General features: G+C 57.2%; 1 protein-coding gene and 1 long non-coding RNA gene across 6 annotated transcripts in view; one reads left to right on the forward strand and one right to left on the reverse strand.

Annotated features, from left to right (window-relative positions):
• The window catches only part of LOC121009883 (uncharacterized), a 44,063-nt gene that overhangs the window by 18,328 nt on the left and 9,156 nt on the right, over positions 1-16,579 (forward strand). For both annotated transcript variants that reach the window (XR_005780890.1, XR_005780891.1), the window contains exons 2-3: positions 5,392-5,500; positions 10,521-10,681. This is a non-coding gene — a long non-coding RNA (uncharacterized LOC121009883). The remainder of the gene's footprint in view (positions 1-5,391; positions 5,501-10,520; positions 10,682-16,579) is intronic.
• Positions 12,340-16,579, reverse strand: part of ZDHHC7 (zDHHC palmitoyltransferase 7) — a 30,268-nt gene continuing 26,028 nt past the window's right edge. For all 4 annotated transcript variants that reach the window (XM_040443259.1, XM_040443257.1, XM_040443258.1 and 1 more), the window contains 4 exons: positions 16,263-16,359; positions 15,774-15,855; positions 14,933-15,063; positions 12,340-14,265 (listed from right to left, as the gene is read on the reverse strand). In XM_040443259.1, the coding sequence (XP_040299193.1) occupies positions 14,089-14,265; positions 14,933-15,063; positions 15,774-15,855; positions 16,263-16,359 (487 nt within the window). In that variant the 3' untranslated portion in view covers positions 12,340-14,088. The remainder of the gene's footprint in view (positions 14,266-14,932; positions 15,064-15,773; positions 15,856-16,262; positions 16,360-16,579) is intronic.

Consider the following 16,579-nt stretch of genomic DNA (forward strand, 5'->3'; position numbering starts at 1 on the left):
GAAAATCCTGTGGCTTCTGGAATGGGAAGCCGAGCCCCACGACATAAATAGAAATTTGTATGCCTCATTAGGCGCTATTTTTAAAAGCAGCCAGCATGCCGTCCCATTTGGGGGGCAGCCCAGCCAGCCTGTGGGAGAAAATTGTTCTAGTCGAGCAGTCAGATACGAACTCCACCGACCACGCGGGGCCCTCCGTCTGAGGCCCACGGACGCGTGAAGGAGAATAATTACATCGCGCACGGTTATTTCCTGGGGCTGTGTTTTCTCGAAGTGGAGCTGCCGAGTCAAAGACCTCGTGTTTTTGAAGTCACTGGATTCACAGCGTCGAGCCGGCTCTCCAAAAAGTGGTACACGTTTAAGCTCCCACCGGCACACACTGGAGGAGCCCATCCCCCACTCTTCCGTGCCAACGCTGGGCATTGCCACCCTTGACACCTTGCAGTTGTCCCGTGTGTCTCGACCACAGAAGTCAGCCAGTGTCTGTTGGGTCATCTGAGTCTCTGCTGAATTGTGTCCAGAACAGCCTGCCCGCCAGCCCATCCCCACCAACAGGGGATTCTTGCCGGTGGCCGGGCGTTGGCGCCCTGAGGTCAGGCCAACCTTTTCAGAGGCAGCAAACCTCACTCAGGTTTGGCCCCAAACACTGAACTCTGAGAGAGAGAGACAATTCATGTCATAGGATCGTTCCCCAGGGGCAGAGCTGGGTAGAGAAAAGAGGTCAGCGTTTGGGGTCCGGAGAACACGGGGTTTGTCCCGGTCTGGCCCCTTTCTAGCTCCGTGAGCTTGGGCCACACACGTGACCTCCTTGTGCCTCCGTTCTGTCATCTTTGATGTGGGATGAGGACACCCCCAGCCTCTCCGAGCTGTGAAGGATTACGTTATTTCTTCGTTGTGAGATGGGCTTTGTGGATGTGACCCTAGTACGAGCTGGGGTTCCAGATAGCACAGTCTGGACGGCATTGCAGGCAAGTGTGATCCACAAGGGAATCTGGAGTAGTACTTGCAATGCCCTAGAAACATTAAGGGGATCTACTTTAAAAAAAAAATTTAATGTTTATTTTTGAGAGTGAGCGAGCAAGCAGGGGAGGGGCGGGGGGGGGGAAGGGGAGGGGTTGGGACAGAGGATCCGAAGCGGGCTGCGTGCTGACAGCAGAGTGCCCAGTGCGGGCCTTGAACTCACAAACCGTGAGATCATGACCTGAGCTGAGGTCAGACGCTTAACTGACTGAGCCCCTAAGGGAATCTGCTTCTTAACCCACTATTAGGGTTCCCAAATCCTGCGGCTGCTTCTCCACGACTCCCTTACCCCCCTGCAGCGACCCCAGACCTCACCTCCCAAATCCAGCTTTCGTGTTTGGCCTTGCACCCCCCTCCCCGGCCTCAACCCTGCTCGATGATGAAGATAGGCCTCCTCTCCCCGGTTTTGCTGGTTTTCCCATCGCTTTTCTCTAGGGTCCGGAGTCTCCACAATAAGAGGGAGAACCCTCACCTGGGTTCTCCTGCCTCTGTAGGTCCTGGTTCCCTCTATTTCCCCCCAGTTCTGCCTAAAATCTGGAACCAGCCTGGGAACAACAGAACTCCGGAAGGCAGGGAGGAGGAGGAGGAGGAGGAAGCTGAGTGGGCGAAGACCTCCCCTACGGGGGGGGGGGGGGGACCCGTCGCGTAGATGTACTTGTGCGTGCGCATCATCTTACGAGCTCCTGGCCCCGCTTTGCTTCTCCTCTTTTAGCCGTCCTCAGTCTCCCTTCAGTGAACGGGTTCCTCCCTCCCACTGTCCCCAAAGGGGGGCAGATCATGACCTGGACTTTGGGGCCAGTATGGCGGCCCCAGCCTCAGGAGGCGCCCGGGGTGGGGGAATGGCTTTGAGGGCGGTCCGGTGGGTCTCCTCGGGGCTGGCTCTTTGTCCAGCCCCTTCCCTCCCACTGCCAAGGGCTTGGTCCCCAGCCTTGGTTCTTATACAGAGCGTGTACAAACACAACGCGGCCATGGGGTCACCTCTTTCCCCCTTGTCCTCATGTTCCACGCCGGCATCCCGGAGAGGGCCAGGAGGTGGGTCGTGTTTCCCGCCTCCCCCTGAACCTCAGCTCACCACCCAGCATCCCCTGCACACTCTGCTCCTGTGGTCCCTTCCAGCCCCGACAGGAGGGTGGGGAAGAGCCGGAGAGATGCGGTCAGCCTGGGTCAGCCGGGCTTCCGCTCAGGAACCGTGTGGCGTCACGCAAGATGCTGAATCTCTCAAAGCCTCAGCTTCCTCGTCTGCAAAATGGGTGTGACTGCAGAGCTGGGTGGACCTAGAAACTGTTCGTTGTGCTTAGATGTGGCGTTGATGACGACAGATGTGAATTTCCCCATCCGTTCATCCCCTGGCTGCGTACCGGGCATCGTTGCCTCTCCGTTCACCCCTAGCTCTGTGCTGGGGTCCTGCCCACCCCTGGAAGATACCAGGACCAGTGGAAGCCAGTGTGGTGGCCGCCAACACCGCACCCATCGGCCACAACCAGTGGGCTTACGTGCTGTGCCGAGCATAGGGGCCCGCGGGCCCAGAGGAAGGGCCAAGACCCTGGGAAGGCTTCGTGGAGGAGGTGACATCTGATCTAGGCCTTAAACAATGAGAAGGAGCCATTCACTTTTTCATTCATTCAATTAATAGGCATCTTCCCCCTGTCCGTGAGGTACAAATGCCGTCAGGCGTTGGTCCTGGGAGGTTAGAGGCCAGGAAACCAGAGGACATCTCTGACCTCCCTCTCCCATCCAGCATGGGGCCCAGGGTTCGGCCAGGCTGGGTGTGGGAGCGCGGGCAGGGCTGGCCCACACCCGAGGGTCACGGTGGTGGAGGGCCGGGGACCTCCCTCCCCGCGTAGGTGTGGCAGCCGTGCAGTGCAACCCTGTGAAGCAGGGAACAAGGTGGGGGTCTCTGCGTGGGTGTGGCATGATCCCCAAGATACACCATCGAGTGAAAAACAGCCACGTGCCCGACAGTGATGTGGCCGTCGCGTAACGCACGCGTGCACACAGACATGGGCGTGCATGTCCGGACAGGGGCCGGCCAGGACATCACTCTGTGGCCGGCCGTCTGGGCCCGTGCTCCCGGAGAGGATGCCAGCTGCTAGCGTGAGTGGCCCTCGGGGCTGCAGGGAGCCAGCAGTCTCGGTGGGGTGGGGACAGGGGCTGGGCTCCCGGGGGTAGACGTGTGTCGAGGCGGGGGACGGAGCTGTGACCCGGGCCACGACGCGGGTGGCCCCTGAAGACGCGCCACGTGAAGGGAGGCGACCATACTTGTGCGACTCCATCTGTAAGAAGCGTCCGGCAGGCGCAAACCCACAGAGGCAAAGCGGATGGGTGGTCACCAGCGGGGGAGGAGTGGCGCGGCAGCTGACGGGCGCGGGGCTCCCCGGGGTGGGGGTGCCCAACGCTCGGAGGGCACGGAATGCCACTCGACTGCTGACTTTAAAACGGTTAGTTGTATGTCACGCGAACTTCGCTTCGATATGTTATTTCAAAAGAAAAACAAGCCGTTGCTGCCTCAGTCGGCAGAGCATGCGACCTGATCTCGGGGTCGTGAGTTCGAGCCCCACACTGTGCACAGAGCTCCCTTTAAAAAATAAAAATAAAAACAATTCAAATGCTGTCCTGGGCGCGTGTGCATTTAGGGGAGCGGCTGCCAGCTAGGTTGGCCAGGTAGGAACCGGGACCCAGGGAAGCCGTGACTCTGCATTTCCAGGTGAGCTCTCCTGATGTGTACGCGTGAGACTCACTCAAGGTATTTTACCAAAGCCCCGGGGCCACATCCGGGTCAAGCACCGGCCCGCAGCGTCTCCCGCAGCCGGGGGCAGAGTGCCCACCCCTGGTCCAGCACCTGGACGGCCGCCCCCACCTCCTCGGGCTCTGCTGGGAGAAGGGAGGGCGGGTGGAAAAGAACCCCCAGCGGAGAAAGGCCCGGGCAAACATCGAGATGCTTCTGGCTTCTCAAGACCTAAGCCGTGGCCTGTTTAAACGTCTGCTCTGGTGGGACTTTGTTGTAAACGGACTCGGTTTTGTTGAGCTGCTTGAGTTTTTATTTGTTTAAAAAGAAAAAAAAAAAAAAAAAGCCCGCAAGACCATCTCAGGCGAGAACACAGGGTTAGTCCGGAAAAACCAAGAAAAGGGCGAAAGAGACAGACGAGGAACCCAACCGCCTGCTGCACGGCGGGCGGGCGTGAGGTCTTGCGTGGCCGCGAAGCCCCCACCCCGTAGCGGGCACTACGTTTCTCGAGTACCTGCCGCGCACAGGCGTCGCGGCCAGCCCCGTGGCTCCAGTCCCCCCGCAGACCGCACGAGGCAGAACCGTTAGCCATCATCTCGCAGACGAGGACACTGAGGCACGGAGGGGAAGGCGGCGCCCCAGGCCACGCGGCTGGAAGGTGGCAGGGATGGGAACCGTAGCCGCATCTGGGAGGCTCTTTCCGCCACATTCCACGGCCACTCGGAGCCAATCCGCCCGTGGAGCGGGGACCCTCACGGGCGCCGCCTGGTCACCGAGCTGTCGGGGTGTCAAATGGAGCCCCTCGCCGGCAGGCTGCCCAGGTCACCCAGCAGGCCACTGCCCCTGCTGCCCAGATGACAGGTTCTCACCTAGACTGAGGTCGGAGAAAAGCCGTGCACGGGCCCCTCCTGGCTGCTCGGCCCCCGTCCCCTGCTTTCCACAGCAGACGTCACCCCTGCTCCCACTGCCCTCGGTGTGCCCACCGAGGACCCTGGCTGCCCACCCCGGAGGAAGGTGTCTGAAGTCCCTCGTCTTCAGAGGCCTGTCTGCAGACGGCTAGCCTGTGCTTTAGGAAACCTGCTTCGGACGAGCCTCTGCCTCCCCTGGCCGGCGACCGTTCGTGTGGGCATTTGTCGGCCCCCGGGCACCTTCTCTGAGACCAGCAGGCTGGGCCATGTGGGCCTCCAGCAGCTCCTCCCGCCCCAGCATTCTCTGGTTTTAAGCAGCTCCCGTTCCGGGTTGATGTCAAAGAGACGGAACTCTCACTAACCTAGTGGATAGACTGCAGTAAACCAGCCTTTCCCTGCCCCAGGGCCTTTGCATGGCTGTTCTCTCCCCGGCCCTTACCTGATTTCTCACTCTCCGTGATGTCCATCCTCATGTTCCCTCTCCTTGCTGTTCTTTTATAGCACGAGTCACAGTATATAACTGTGTATTCTCTTTGTCATACCGATGTCTACTGAGGGCAGAGGCCTCACTGGCACACAGTAGGCATTAGGTGTCCGTAAAGTGTGTGCGGACCACAGGCCTGGAAGAGCCCCGGGTAGGAGTCTGTGGCCTGCGCGGCACGGGGACATCTGTGGTCTGGTGGTGCCCTCTGGTGGCATGATGCTGATACCGCGCCGAGAGCTGACGCCTTTCCCTTTCAGAGCTCCCTCCCCTGGGCTGGCCGCCCGCACAGGGACCCGGCCACCAAGGTGACCTAAGCGGCAGAGATTGGTGCTCCTGCAGTTCTGTGAGCTGCTTCCGGATGACCAGGTGAGTTGGGAAGTCAGCCAGCTTCTCACATTATTATGAAGTCGCTGCTGTTAATGTTAGACATGAATGGCCACCGGGAGCCACCCGCGGGTCCTGGAGCAGCCTCTCTGACTCACCGCCTGGGACCCTTGGAGCCAGAGTGCCCTCCCTGTCCCCAGGTGCCCTCTCTCCGCAGCTGGCTCCTGCAGGCTTTGATGAAGACCGTGGTGGCCGTGTCCTGGCCATTGACCCAGCTCTGTCCCCCCCCCCCGCCCCCACCCTCCCCAGGATTTGCGTTAAACTCACAGAGAAAAGACCACGTGGGTCTGGAGTCTGAGCCAGGGAATGTTACGGTGTGGACACACACATCCCAGACACTAAAGTATGAGGTCTGAATATCGGAGCAGAGCCCAGAAATCCCGGGTTGGGCCCAGCACCTGCACACGTGCGGGGACCAACACAAAGGCTTCTCTGGAGGGAAGGGGTCACGGGGACGTGGACGGGCGTCGCTCGAGCGCACGGTGGGGGGGGGGGGGGTCGCGGGGCCGTGATGCAGCCTGGAAACAACGATGGCGTTTTGAGGCTATATTCTGCAGTTCAGAAGTATGTGCTAAAAATATTACTGAAATAACCTCAGTGAAAGATGCAATTCGTGTTACTGTTTTCGATTTGTTTATTCAGAAAAGGGTTTTTTTATGGGCGCCTGAGTGGTCAAGTTGGTTAAGCGTCGGACTCTCGGTTTCAGCTCAGGTCGTGATCTCATGGTTTCGTGAGTTCAAGCCCGTGTTGGGCTCTGCGCTGACCATGAGGAGCCTGCTTGGGATTCTCTCTCGCTCTCTCTCCGCCCCTCCCCCACTCGTGCTTTGTCTCTCTCTCTCTCTCTCTCTCTCTAACACAAACAAAAAACAAAGAAGATATTTTCATTACTTTTCAAACTCAGTACTTAGAAAAATAAAACCAGAGGAGAACTAGATGATGCTAGCCAGAATGGCCATGTGGGATCCTCCTCCTTCCCTCCCTGTGAGGACCTTCTGTAACCTCAGGGAGCCTCGGTCTTTTGGTGTATGAAATGCGCACAGTGTTATCTGCCTTCAAGGTTGTACTGAGATGCGATCAGGTCCAGGAGGGCATCTTGGAAACTGCAAATGTGGAAATGGTGTCCTGGGCATCGTTATTATTAAACCTTGCACTGGGAGCTCCTCTCAGAACTCGTGCAAATTCTACTGGCCAGGTGAAGACAAGCCACTGGGTTTTCGGAGGGCCAGTTGCTGTACGTGGGTAGTGTCCTCGCACACACACGCATGCCTCCCCGTGGCCCAGGGGCACGTCGCGTTCGGTCGCCCCACGTTAGGAGCTTGTCACAGAAGGGATTTCAGAGCTGGCGCGCCACCTTGTAGGTCGTGCCCGTGACACGGCCGAGCCTGACCGTGAAGTCAGGATAATGCTGTGTTTACTGAGCTTCTGCACCCAAGGGCCCATGCGTGGGACCACTGTTAAGAAGAACCCAAGGGGCACGAGGGTCCTAAGTGAACGTACAAGCCTGCTCCCATCTCATCATCTCGTTGGGATGTGCCGGCGCCAAAGAAAATCTCATCCACGCAGCAGAGCGCCCACTGCCCAACTCGGTCCCAAGGGAGACGGCTGCACGACGGGCCGGGTACCTCCAGGATCTGGGTTGGCAGACACGAGAAGGGAGGCAGCGTGACAGTGGCGATACCGAGTCTCGTCCGTGGGATCGAGTGACGTCACCGTGGACCTCTGCGCTCGTCCAGTCTTTCCTGGAGTTGCTGTGTTTGTGTTTCCTGGAAAACGTGCAGGGGCCAAGTTCACGTCCGACCCGTCACCTCGCAGACGTTCCTGTGGCCACTTTCAGGCTCTCGGAGGTTCGTGTGCCCTGCAGCAGGCTTGGGTGCTTGTCTGTTTGGGGTTCCCCTGGGAACTGTTGGGCCGGGTAGGAGCCCCCACCTTCCTCCCTCCTTGGCGTCCCCAAGGATGACCATCCAAATGAGAAGAGGAATGAAAGACGAAGTATGGTGAAGTCAAACATTTCCTTTAGTGGAAATGCTCCTTGTTCATCAGTTTGAGGTCTCAAGTTCCTCCTCCCAAAAAAATCCTTCCTCAAAATATGTGCCATGAACACGGCTGCACCCCGGAACACTCACGCAGAGCGTCCTGTTCCCCGCACACCCCCCCGGCACTTGTCCTTGTCGGTTCTTTCTGAGGGCTATGCTGTTTCTTCGTGACTCGGTCTCGATAGGCTGTACGTTTCTGGCAATACGCTCTCTTCTCAGTGTCCAGTGAGGCGCCATATGATTGCTTATAGTAGTCCCCCGTGGCTGTTTTTACTTCTGTGGCATTGGTTGTGATGTCTCCGCCTTCGTTTCTGATTTTATTAAGTCTTTACAGTCCTGTAAATAATACTGAAATTGAATCAGTAATCAAAACCCCCCCCAACACAGAGAAGTCCAGGACCAGACGGCTTCCCTAGTGAACTCTACCAAATATTTAAGAGAGAATTAATGCCCATCCTTCTCAGACTCTTCGGAAAAACCGAAAAGGAGGAAACACTTCCAAACTCATTTTACGGGGCCAGCATTACCCTGACACCACAGCCAGACACAGACGCTGCAGGAAAACCACGGACCAGTATCTCTTATGAGAGGACACGCAAAAATCCTCGACAAAACAACAGCCAACCAAATCCGATAGCAGATTAAAAGAACCCCACGCCACAACCAAGCGGTAGTCATCCCTGGAACACACAGGTGGTTCAACAAACAAAAATCAATTCATATGATTCGCCACGTTAACAGAATAAAGCATAAGGATCTCACACTAGTCTCAACAGATGAAGAAAAGGTATCTGGCAAAATTCAGCACCCTTCCGTGATTTAAAAAAAAAAAAAAAAGCTCAACTATAAATAGAACGTACCTCAACATAATATATATGTGAAAAGTCTACAGCTAACATCATACTCAGCAGTAAAAATCAGGAACAAGGATGCCCATTTCACCACTCTTAGTATCGTACTGGAAATCCTAACCAGAGCACTTAAACACAAAAAAGAAGTAAAATGCATCCAAATTGGAAAGGAAGAAATAAAACTGTCCCTGTCTGCAGATGACATAATCCTATATATTGAAAACTCTAAAGATTCTACAAAAAATAAAGCAAAACAAAAAGACTGTTAAAACTAAGAAACAAATGTAATAGAAGTTGGAAGATATAAAATCAACATGCAAAAAATCAGTCACATACGTATACACTAACAACAAACTACCTGAAGAGGGTATTCCGAAAACAATTCCACTTACACCAAAAAGAATACAATACCTGGGGATAAACTTATAAGGAGAACTTTGTATAAACTACTAAAATATCGATGAAAAGAAGTTAGAGACACAAATGGAAACACATCCCATGTTCATGAATTGGATCATTAAAATGTCCACACTACCCAAATTGATCTACAGATTCAAAGTGATCCCTGTCAAAGTCCCAATGGCATTTCTTAGAGAAATAGAAAAATAATTTAAAACTTCATCTAGAACTACGAAAAGATGACATATAGCCAAATCAATCATGAGAGCAAAGAATAAAGCTGCAGTATCACACTTCCTCACTTCAAAATATATTACAAAGCCACAGTAATCAAAACAGTATGGTAATGGCATAAGCACAAACATACAGCCTGACGGAACGGAACAGAGCCTAGAGATAAACCCAGGCATTTATGGTCAGCTGATCTTTGACAAGGGTGCTAAAAACGCATAATGGGGAGAGGACAGTCTCTTCAACAAATGCTGGTGGGAAAATTGGAGATCTACATGCAGAAGAATGAAAATTGGACCCTTACCTTCCCACCTACACAAAACTCAACTCAAAATGGATTCGACTGCACAACTCCAGGGCAGAAGACACGGGGTGAGAACTTAGGTCTACACAGAAACCCGCACACGGACGTCGGTAGCAGCTTTCCTCGTAACTGCCAGAGCTGGGCGGCGACCAAGATGCCCTTCCAGAGGTGGGTGGCTAAAGTAACTGCGGCACACCCAGGCAACGAAGTTATCACTCCACACTAAAAAGAAATGAGCTCCCGAGCCACGAAAAGCCACGGAGGAAACGCGTATGCTCGTCACTAAGTGACAGAAGCCAATCTGAACGGTTTCTGCGTCTGGTCTGAGCCCAACGACACGACGCTTTCTGGAAGACAAAGCTATGAAGACAGTAAAGATGAGCGGCTGCCGGGTGGGGGGAGGGGAAGGAACGAACAGGCGGGGCCCAGAGGTTTCTTCAGGGCAGTACAGATACCTGTGCACACCTGTCCTTACACGTTTTCCCAAACCCACAGAGCTCACACTGAGAGTGGGCCCGAATGTGAACTACGGGCTTTGGGTGGAATGATGCGTCCGGGTCAGCTCACCACTATAACAGAGGCGCCCTCTGCTGGGGGCCGGGAGTGGGGAACAAGGGCATTCGGAAACCCACCGAATGTTCCCCACAGTTTTGCTGTAAATCTAAAACCAGGTTTTTAAAAAGCTGGGTGGTTTTTTTTTGTTTTTTTTTAAGAAAGGGAGAAAAGAACAAAGGATAAACAAAAGGTTCTCGGATATTAAAACTACCACTGCCTGAATAAAATATTCACCTAGGAGACAAAGTTAAGGATATTTCCAGGAAACAAAGAATAGACGGTAAGAAAGAAAATCAGAGGAGCAGTCTAGGCAGTGCAACATTCAATCTGTAGGAGAAAAACAAAGTGGACAGGATGAAGTTCACAAAGACGTAACACAGCACAGCACCCCCGGCCCCCAGAAGTGAAAGGCGCCTGGGTGGCTCAGTCGGTTGAGCGTCTGACTTCGGCTTAGGTCATGGTCTCGCAGTTTGTGAGTTTGAGCCCGGTGTCGGGCTCCGTGCTGACCGCTCGGAGCCTGGATCCTCCTTCAGATTGTGTCTCCCTCTCTCTCTGCCGCTCCCCCACTCATGCTTTGCCTCTGTCTCTGAAAGATGAATAAACCTTTAAAAAAAATTTTTTTTTTAAAGTGAAAGGCACGTGTCTGAGACAGAAGGGGTGCACGAGCCCGAGCAGAGGAGATCGGGTTCCATCCGAGGAGGCACAGACCCTCTTCAGCAGATGAAAGACTGAATCAGAACCCGCAGTCTGGCTTACGGCGCCCGTCAGCCGAGACGACCGTGGGATACAGGTATGTGCAAACAGGCTAACGTGCTGACAACCTCGAACCTCCTCAGGGAACTGGCAGAGCAATGTGCTGGGGCAGCTGTGGCATCCAGACGTGGACCCCGGGGGGCGGGGAGCCTGAGCGCACGCCGTCTCAGGACGGCTGTGCGGCACCCCCGGAGAAGCCGAGGCTCCTGGAGCAGGGCGGGCGGCAAGGCAGGAACCACCCCGTAACCAGGGAGGCGGGCTGGGGCGGAGGGAGACTTAGTGACGGGGAACAGGGCACACACGCGGCACCGTTAGCTCTAGGAACAAACCCTGTCGCAGGACCCTACTTCGTTGAGCAGCATTTGTTCTGCCATCTCGAGCTGTCGTACGGTATCGGGGTGCGGATACAGGGGGCAAGAGGGGAGGGGAAGGGAAAGTCGGCAGCGTGCCCCAGACGGCAGATGTGCTGTGCGTACCATCTCCTCGCCCTTTCCATCGGGCCTGGCAACCGAGCCCTGCCTGCTCCGGCAGATCAAAAGCAAAACCTGGCATGCCCGGGTGGCTCAGTCAGTCGGTGACGCGTCCGACTCTTGATTTTGGCTCCGGTCATGATCTCGAGGCTCGTGAGGTCGAGCCCCGCGTCAGGCTCTGCGCGGACAGTGTGGGGCCTGCCTGGATTCTCTCTCTCCCTCTCTCTCTAAATAAGCGAGGTTTTAAAACAACAAAGCGAAACCAGTCGCAGATCTGTAGCGGCGTATCTTCGCTTTGTGTCTTCCGGCTGTCTTTGCTCAAATTGGAGACGGTCTTAAATCTGGTCCCCGGTCCATAGTGTAGGCCACTTACCCTTTCATCGAGAGCGTCGGAATGCCACTCCGGGCCACCCGCAGGACGCTCTTCTCCGCTCAGGCGGCCGAAACGAGTTCACGTACGATGGAAGACGGGATTAGCCACCTTTCTACTCGGATAATGTTTTCCCTCCATCTTAACCCCACTGTCACACTCCTGTGGACGGAGTCAGCATCACACCCTTAGAGGAGGGACACGGGGCACGTGGCAGCAAAATCCTGCGTGGACGCGAGCCTGAGGGTCGCCGCCGGCCCGGCGTCTGTGCTCAGGGCCGTGTCTCCGTGTTCCCACCCGTCTGGGATGCCAGCAGGCGCCTCACGGGATGGCGCGGGCCCTTCCTCCCTCCGTGGCGGTGGGAGTGCCCAGCCCGGCCGCCCCGCTCGCGGGCCTGTGGCTCCCTCGAGCACAAACGCTACGTCTGTCGAATGAGGCTGTAGGCGCCGGGGCTCTGGATCCACGAGACAGATTTTTTAAAAAGTGTTTTTATTTCAAAGGGCACCGGAAACACTGTAGGAATGCTCACAACCAAGCGAAGTGGGACGCCAGGCGCCCCGCCGGAGCAGATGTGAAGTGTGGGCGCGGCAAAGTCCGCGAGGGCAGCGCCGAGGGCCCACACCGCTCGTCAGGGCGCAGGAGCGTTTGGGGGCTTGGCCAACGCCGCAGGAGTGACGGTACCTGCCGGGCCGCGGGTGCCGGGAACCAGGGAGAAGCCAACTACCGAAGACAGCGACAGTGTGCGAGGACCCGCGCCACCTACCGAAGCGCCTGGGGCCGGCAGGGGCGGCCGCGCGTTGCATACGGGCGGTGCTGGAGGCGGCGAGGACACCGGACCTGCACACACTTGCCGAGTCTCACGGGAATCCACCACTTGGACCACTTTTTATTGATAAACAGGTACACACGTTAAAAGCCTCACACCGAAGCCGGACACACACGCCCACCGCGGACAACGGATGTGCAGACGCGTGACGCAGCGCGACTCCTGGCGGCTCGCCGCGTCTGGGCCCCTGGGGCCTGTCCCTCTGGTGGGGACACGGCCCCTGCCCCGGGGCTCTCAGTCCGTTTCCGGGACATCCCTCCGCTTTGCTCGCCCGGCTACAGCTGCGTGTCTCGGGTAGGTCCCCCGTGGATCTGCGTCAGCAGGGGCGGAAGCCTGACTAGGACAGGGTGCGGGTTCGTTAAAACCCAAACCCAAACCCAAACCCAAACAGCTCACGGGTGAACGGAAAGGCGTAGAAGCCGGGAGGGGAACACCGGCTCTCGTCAGCGTGCAGGCAGGCTTGGAGGAGAGCCTCGGGCTTTGTCAAGGACCGCTTCGTCCGGAGTCCCGCAAAACAGGTACAGACCGAGCAAGTTTAAGGCGAGTCCCCACGGAGGGGAGCTGTTTGCTTTCTGATGGAAGTTTAAGCTCTGCACCAAAGGTCCTACTGGATCACTTGGGACGTGGGTGGAAAAACAAACAAGAACGACACAAAAAATAAAGCTGTTGCCGTCCTGAATACTCTGCGAGTGACTGAGGCTCGGGGTCCCGGGGCTCTGTCTTGGGGTCCCCTCACGTCCTCCGTGCCGCCCGTGTCTCTCTGCCAGTGTCTGTGGCCATGCCCGCCCCCCTCCACCCCCGGCAGCGGCATGCGGCCGCACGGCGTACCCGGCCGCCACGAGACTTCTCACCGAAGTGCCGCTAGGACACTCCTGATGTGGCTGGAACAAAAAAAAAAAACATCAGTTCCGAGGCCCTCACGCACTCGGGACCTGGAAAATAAAGTCAAAACAGGAGGGCAACGAAGGACCACACGGGAGTGATTGTTCTTTGGATCAAGACATTCTCCAAAATGCAATACATTCATAATTCATGACAAGCCCCAGGGGACAAGGGTCCCGAGGCAGCTCTCCCCTCATCCCTGAAACCTCGGATTCTGGAAAGCAGCTCGCCGGCCGCACGCAGCTGTTACCTGTTAGGTCGCCGCAACAACACCGCCCATCTTTAGCACGCGCGCACACACACACACGCAGACCTGCCGACAGGGTCGAAGCGGCCTCTTCGGGGCAGTGGGCGCGTGCCGAAGGCCACCTTCACCGTTCAGTGCACAGATCGTTTGCAAACTCAGTGCAAAGTATCGAAGCTCATCGAGACCAAAGTGTTTTCTGTGTCAGGGCCCCTCCTCGATCAAGGGCGTGCACTAATGAATCCCAGGGCCAACAGGAACGCCCTGAAACCGTTAAGCTGGAGAATTCTCATTCACTGGATTGACTTTTTTTCTCTTCATGACTGAAAAAAGCAGCTTGAGGACACAGGATTTTAATAACCCATGTAATACCCCACACAACCTCTTAGAAAATGCAGTGTCCCGAACCAGAACCCTAAGTGTGCAGGAAGGTCGTGACACTTCTTCACGCGGCCACGTACCTTCTGTTAGTCGTACAGGCGGAAACCGGCCCCCGGTCGCTGACGTGGGCAGTCTGCGATCTGTGACTACAAACATAAAACTGCTTGCTGCAGGCAACTGGTCTGTCGGTTCCGTTCGCCCTACTGGTCACAGGTGAGCTGCCGCCGCCCTTCCGGACTCGACTGAATCCCTTCGCGTCCGCCGACGGGCCTCAGACGGAGAACTCTGGGCCTCCTTTCCTGGGTCTGGTCTGCGGCCGCCCCAACCGGAAGCCGACGAAGGGGTTCATCCAGAGGAGCGAGGGGGGCCCCCCGAAGACAGACCGCATCCCCTCCCATCTCAGCCTCCGCTCCCACGTCGGCTTCTCACTCTTCAGCCTCTCGATCTCCTGGAGGCAGAAAGGAGAGCAGGTGGGTGGCAGGCAGCACCGGCAAAGCCCCCGACACGCGCGGGTCGGGCCCCGCGGTCACGGCAGAGGAACCGCCACAGTGTGGGATCCGGTTCCGTGGGACAGGCACGTGCTCAGGTGACGTGTGGCCTCGCGGTCAGCAGAGCAGACCCTCCTTGCCGGGCCGGCCCCGCGGCCTCCTGAGTGCATCCAGGCCGCAGCCACGGGCCAAACCGACATGAGACACGGCCGGCCGGGGGCCACCGGCATATAGTGGTGGCAGGGCGGAGCGCGTCCTCTGGGCGGGGGCACCGGCCTTCCTTCCGTTTGTTACACACCTTTACCCAGTGTCTGCCCTAGACCCTCCAGGGCGGAGGCATGAAGGCCATCGGGTCCCTGCCCCCACTCAGCTGGTCTAGGGGCTGGGTCTCCCAGACACCGGGACTCGGCCTGGCTCTCTCTGCCCGGCTCTGCTGACTCTCGAATCAACCGATCCCTGAACCTGCACGGCGCACAGACAGGGGAATGACCAACACGGGGAGCCGGCCGCAGCTTATGGAGACGGCCCTACCTCCCGAGTTAGTACACTCGCACCCGTTGTGGCCGCTGGCCTTTCCCACTCACTCAAGCCAAATGCCGGGCGAGCGCAACGGAGAAGGAAGCGTACCGTTTCGTCATTGCATATGGAGTGAATCTGGGTACCAAACATAACCGCGGTGAACGTGAAAAACAGAAGACCCTCAAGGCACAGGAGGATCAACAGGATTACAGTCACCGGAGGCGAGAAGTCACTGCATTCTGTGAACGAGAGAGCGGGCCGTGAGAGGCCACCAGAGCACAGCAGCCCCCCAAGCACGGGACGGCCCAGCGGCTGCGCACAGGAGCGTCCTCGCGGTGCCGGCCCCGAAGCCGGCACGGACGGACGGAAGGGCTCATCCGTAAACGGGCACGTTCGCCGTTCACCACAGGGCGGGGGCGGCCACCCCTCCAGGCACAGATCCACTCCGCCATCTCTCAGTCAGCTTCCCCGTCACCCCAGGTTCCTGCTAAGACTGCACGTGCACGCTCAACTGCGTACTGACCTTCAGCGACAGCTGGGGGAGGGGACAGCCCTGCAGGCCCCCCGGGGGTGAGTCCGTCTGACCTGCCGGCCGGTCTGGGGCGCGGCAGTCAGCGCCCACCTGACTCGCTCCTGCCGCGCTGTGCTTTGGGGGTCCAGTGACGCGAGGACCACACGGAACAACCCCCAGGTGGCTGACCAGAAAGCAAACGCAAGGTTTGGTGGGAGGATGCTGACTTCCAGGCAGGCTCCCACTCTGCAGAGCGACTCAGCACCAACTACTTCTGGACTGAGGAAGGACGATTCTGTGCACGTGGCTTCGATCCACGAGCAAAACAGCAGTGTTAAAACCCGTATTCCTTCCTAAAGGAACTTGTCGATTCCTGTAGCGTTTCCCTTTCCGCCTGACGGCGGGCGCTTGTGGGAAAGAAACCCACGCCGTGCTTACCGGTCCACTGCCCTCGGACACAGGAAATGAACTGGAGGCCACAGAGGATCAGAGCGTGGACTGAGGACAGAGCTATGTACATCTGGAACAAGACAAGCCGATTAGCACTCAGGGAGTGATGACATATTTTAGGAGCAAAGGCCACGTCGGCGTGTTGACCCTGTCTCGTTCGTCAGTCACAATTAAGGACGGGAGGAATCCGTCCCAGCGGCTGCCGGCTGCCCACCCGAGGTCACGATGGATGCGGGACGCATTTCGCCCAGCTGTTAGCACCTGTGACTCAAGGCGTCCGAGCGAGGACGAAACCGCGTCCAATACCTAAACCAACATGAGCAGGCACACCTGCCGGGGTGCGTCCTACCCACCGCGGCACGGTTTATCACGCGGGTCCCGGAGAACCTCGTCAGACGGGACAATAAGTTCGCCTGCTCTGGGCAAGGCTCTAGTTACGAACGCAACACGAGTCGGCACGCGAGGACTTTGACTCACAGTGAAGAGCACGAAAAACCTCTGGTTCTTTTCTCCCACGCAGTTGTTCACCCACGGGCAGTGGTGATCCATCTTCCGAATACATCTTTTGCAAATACTGAAAAGGAGAAACCTGTCGGTGTTCCACGCACTGAGAACACACGACCCCGGGCCATGCATCCGACGCACAGAACGTGGTGCTGGGAAGAGGCCTCTGGGAAGGGGCTCCTGCTCTGGAGGAGGGGCTGTCGTATCGGCCACGGCGAACACGGGCTGCTCTGGGCAGGGGGTGCTCTGGGGAGGGGGTGCTGTGGAGGGGCTACTCTGGGGAGGGGGGG

The sequence above is a fragment of the Herpailurus yagouaroundi genome, unplaced genomic scaffold (genome assembly GCF_014898765.1).
Source record: "Herpailurus yagouaroundi ecotype Mexico unplaced genomic scaffold, PumYag 190, whole genome shotgun sequence".
In the NCBI taxonomy this organism is placed as follows: Eukaryota; Metazoa; Chordata; class Mammalia; order Carnivora; family Felidae; genus Herpailurus; species Herpailurus yagouaroundi.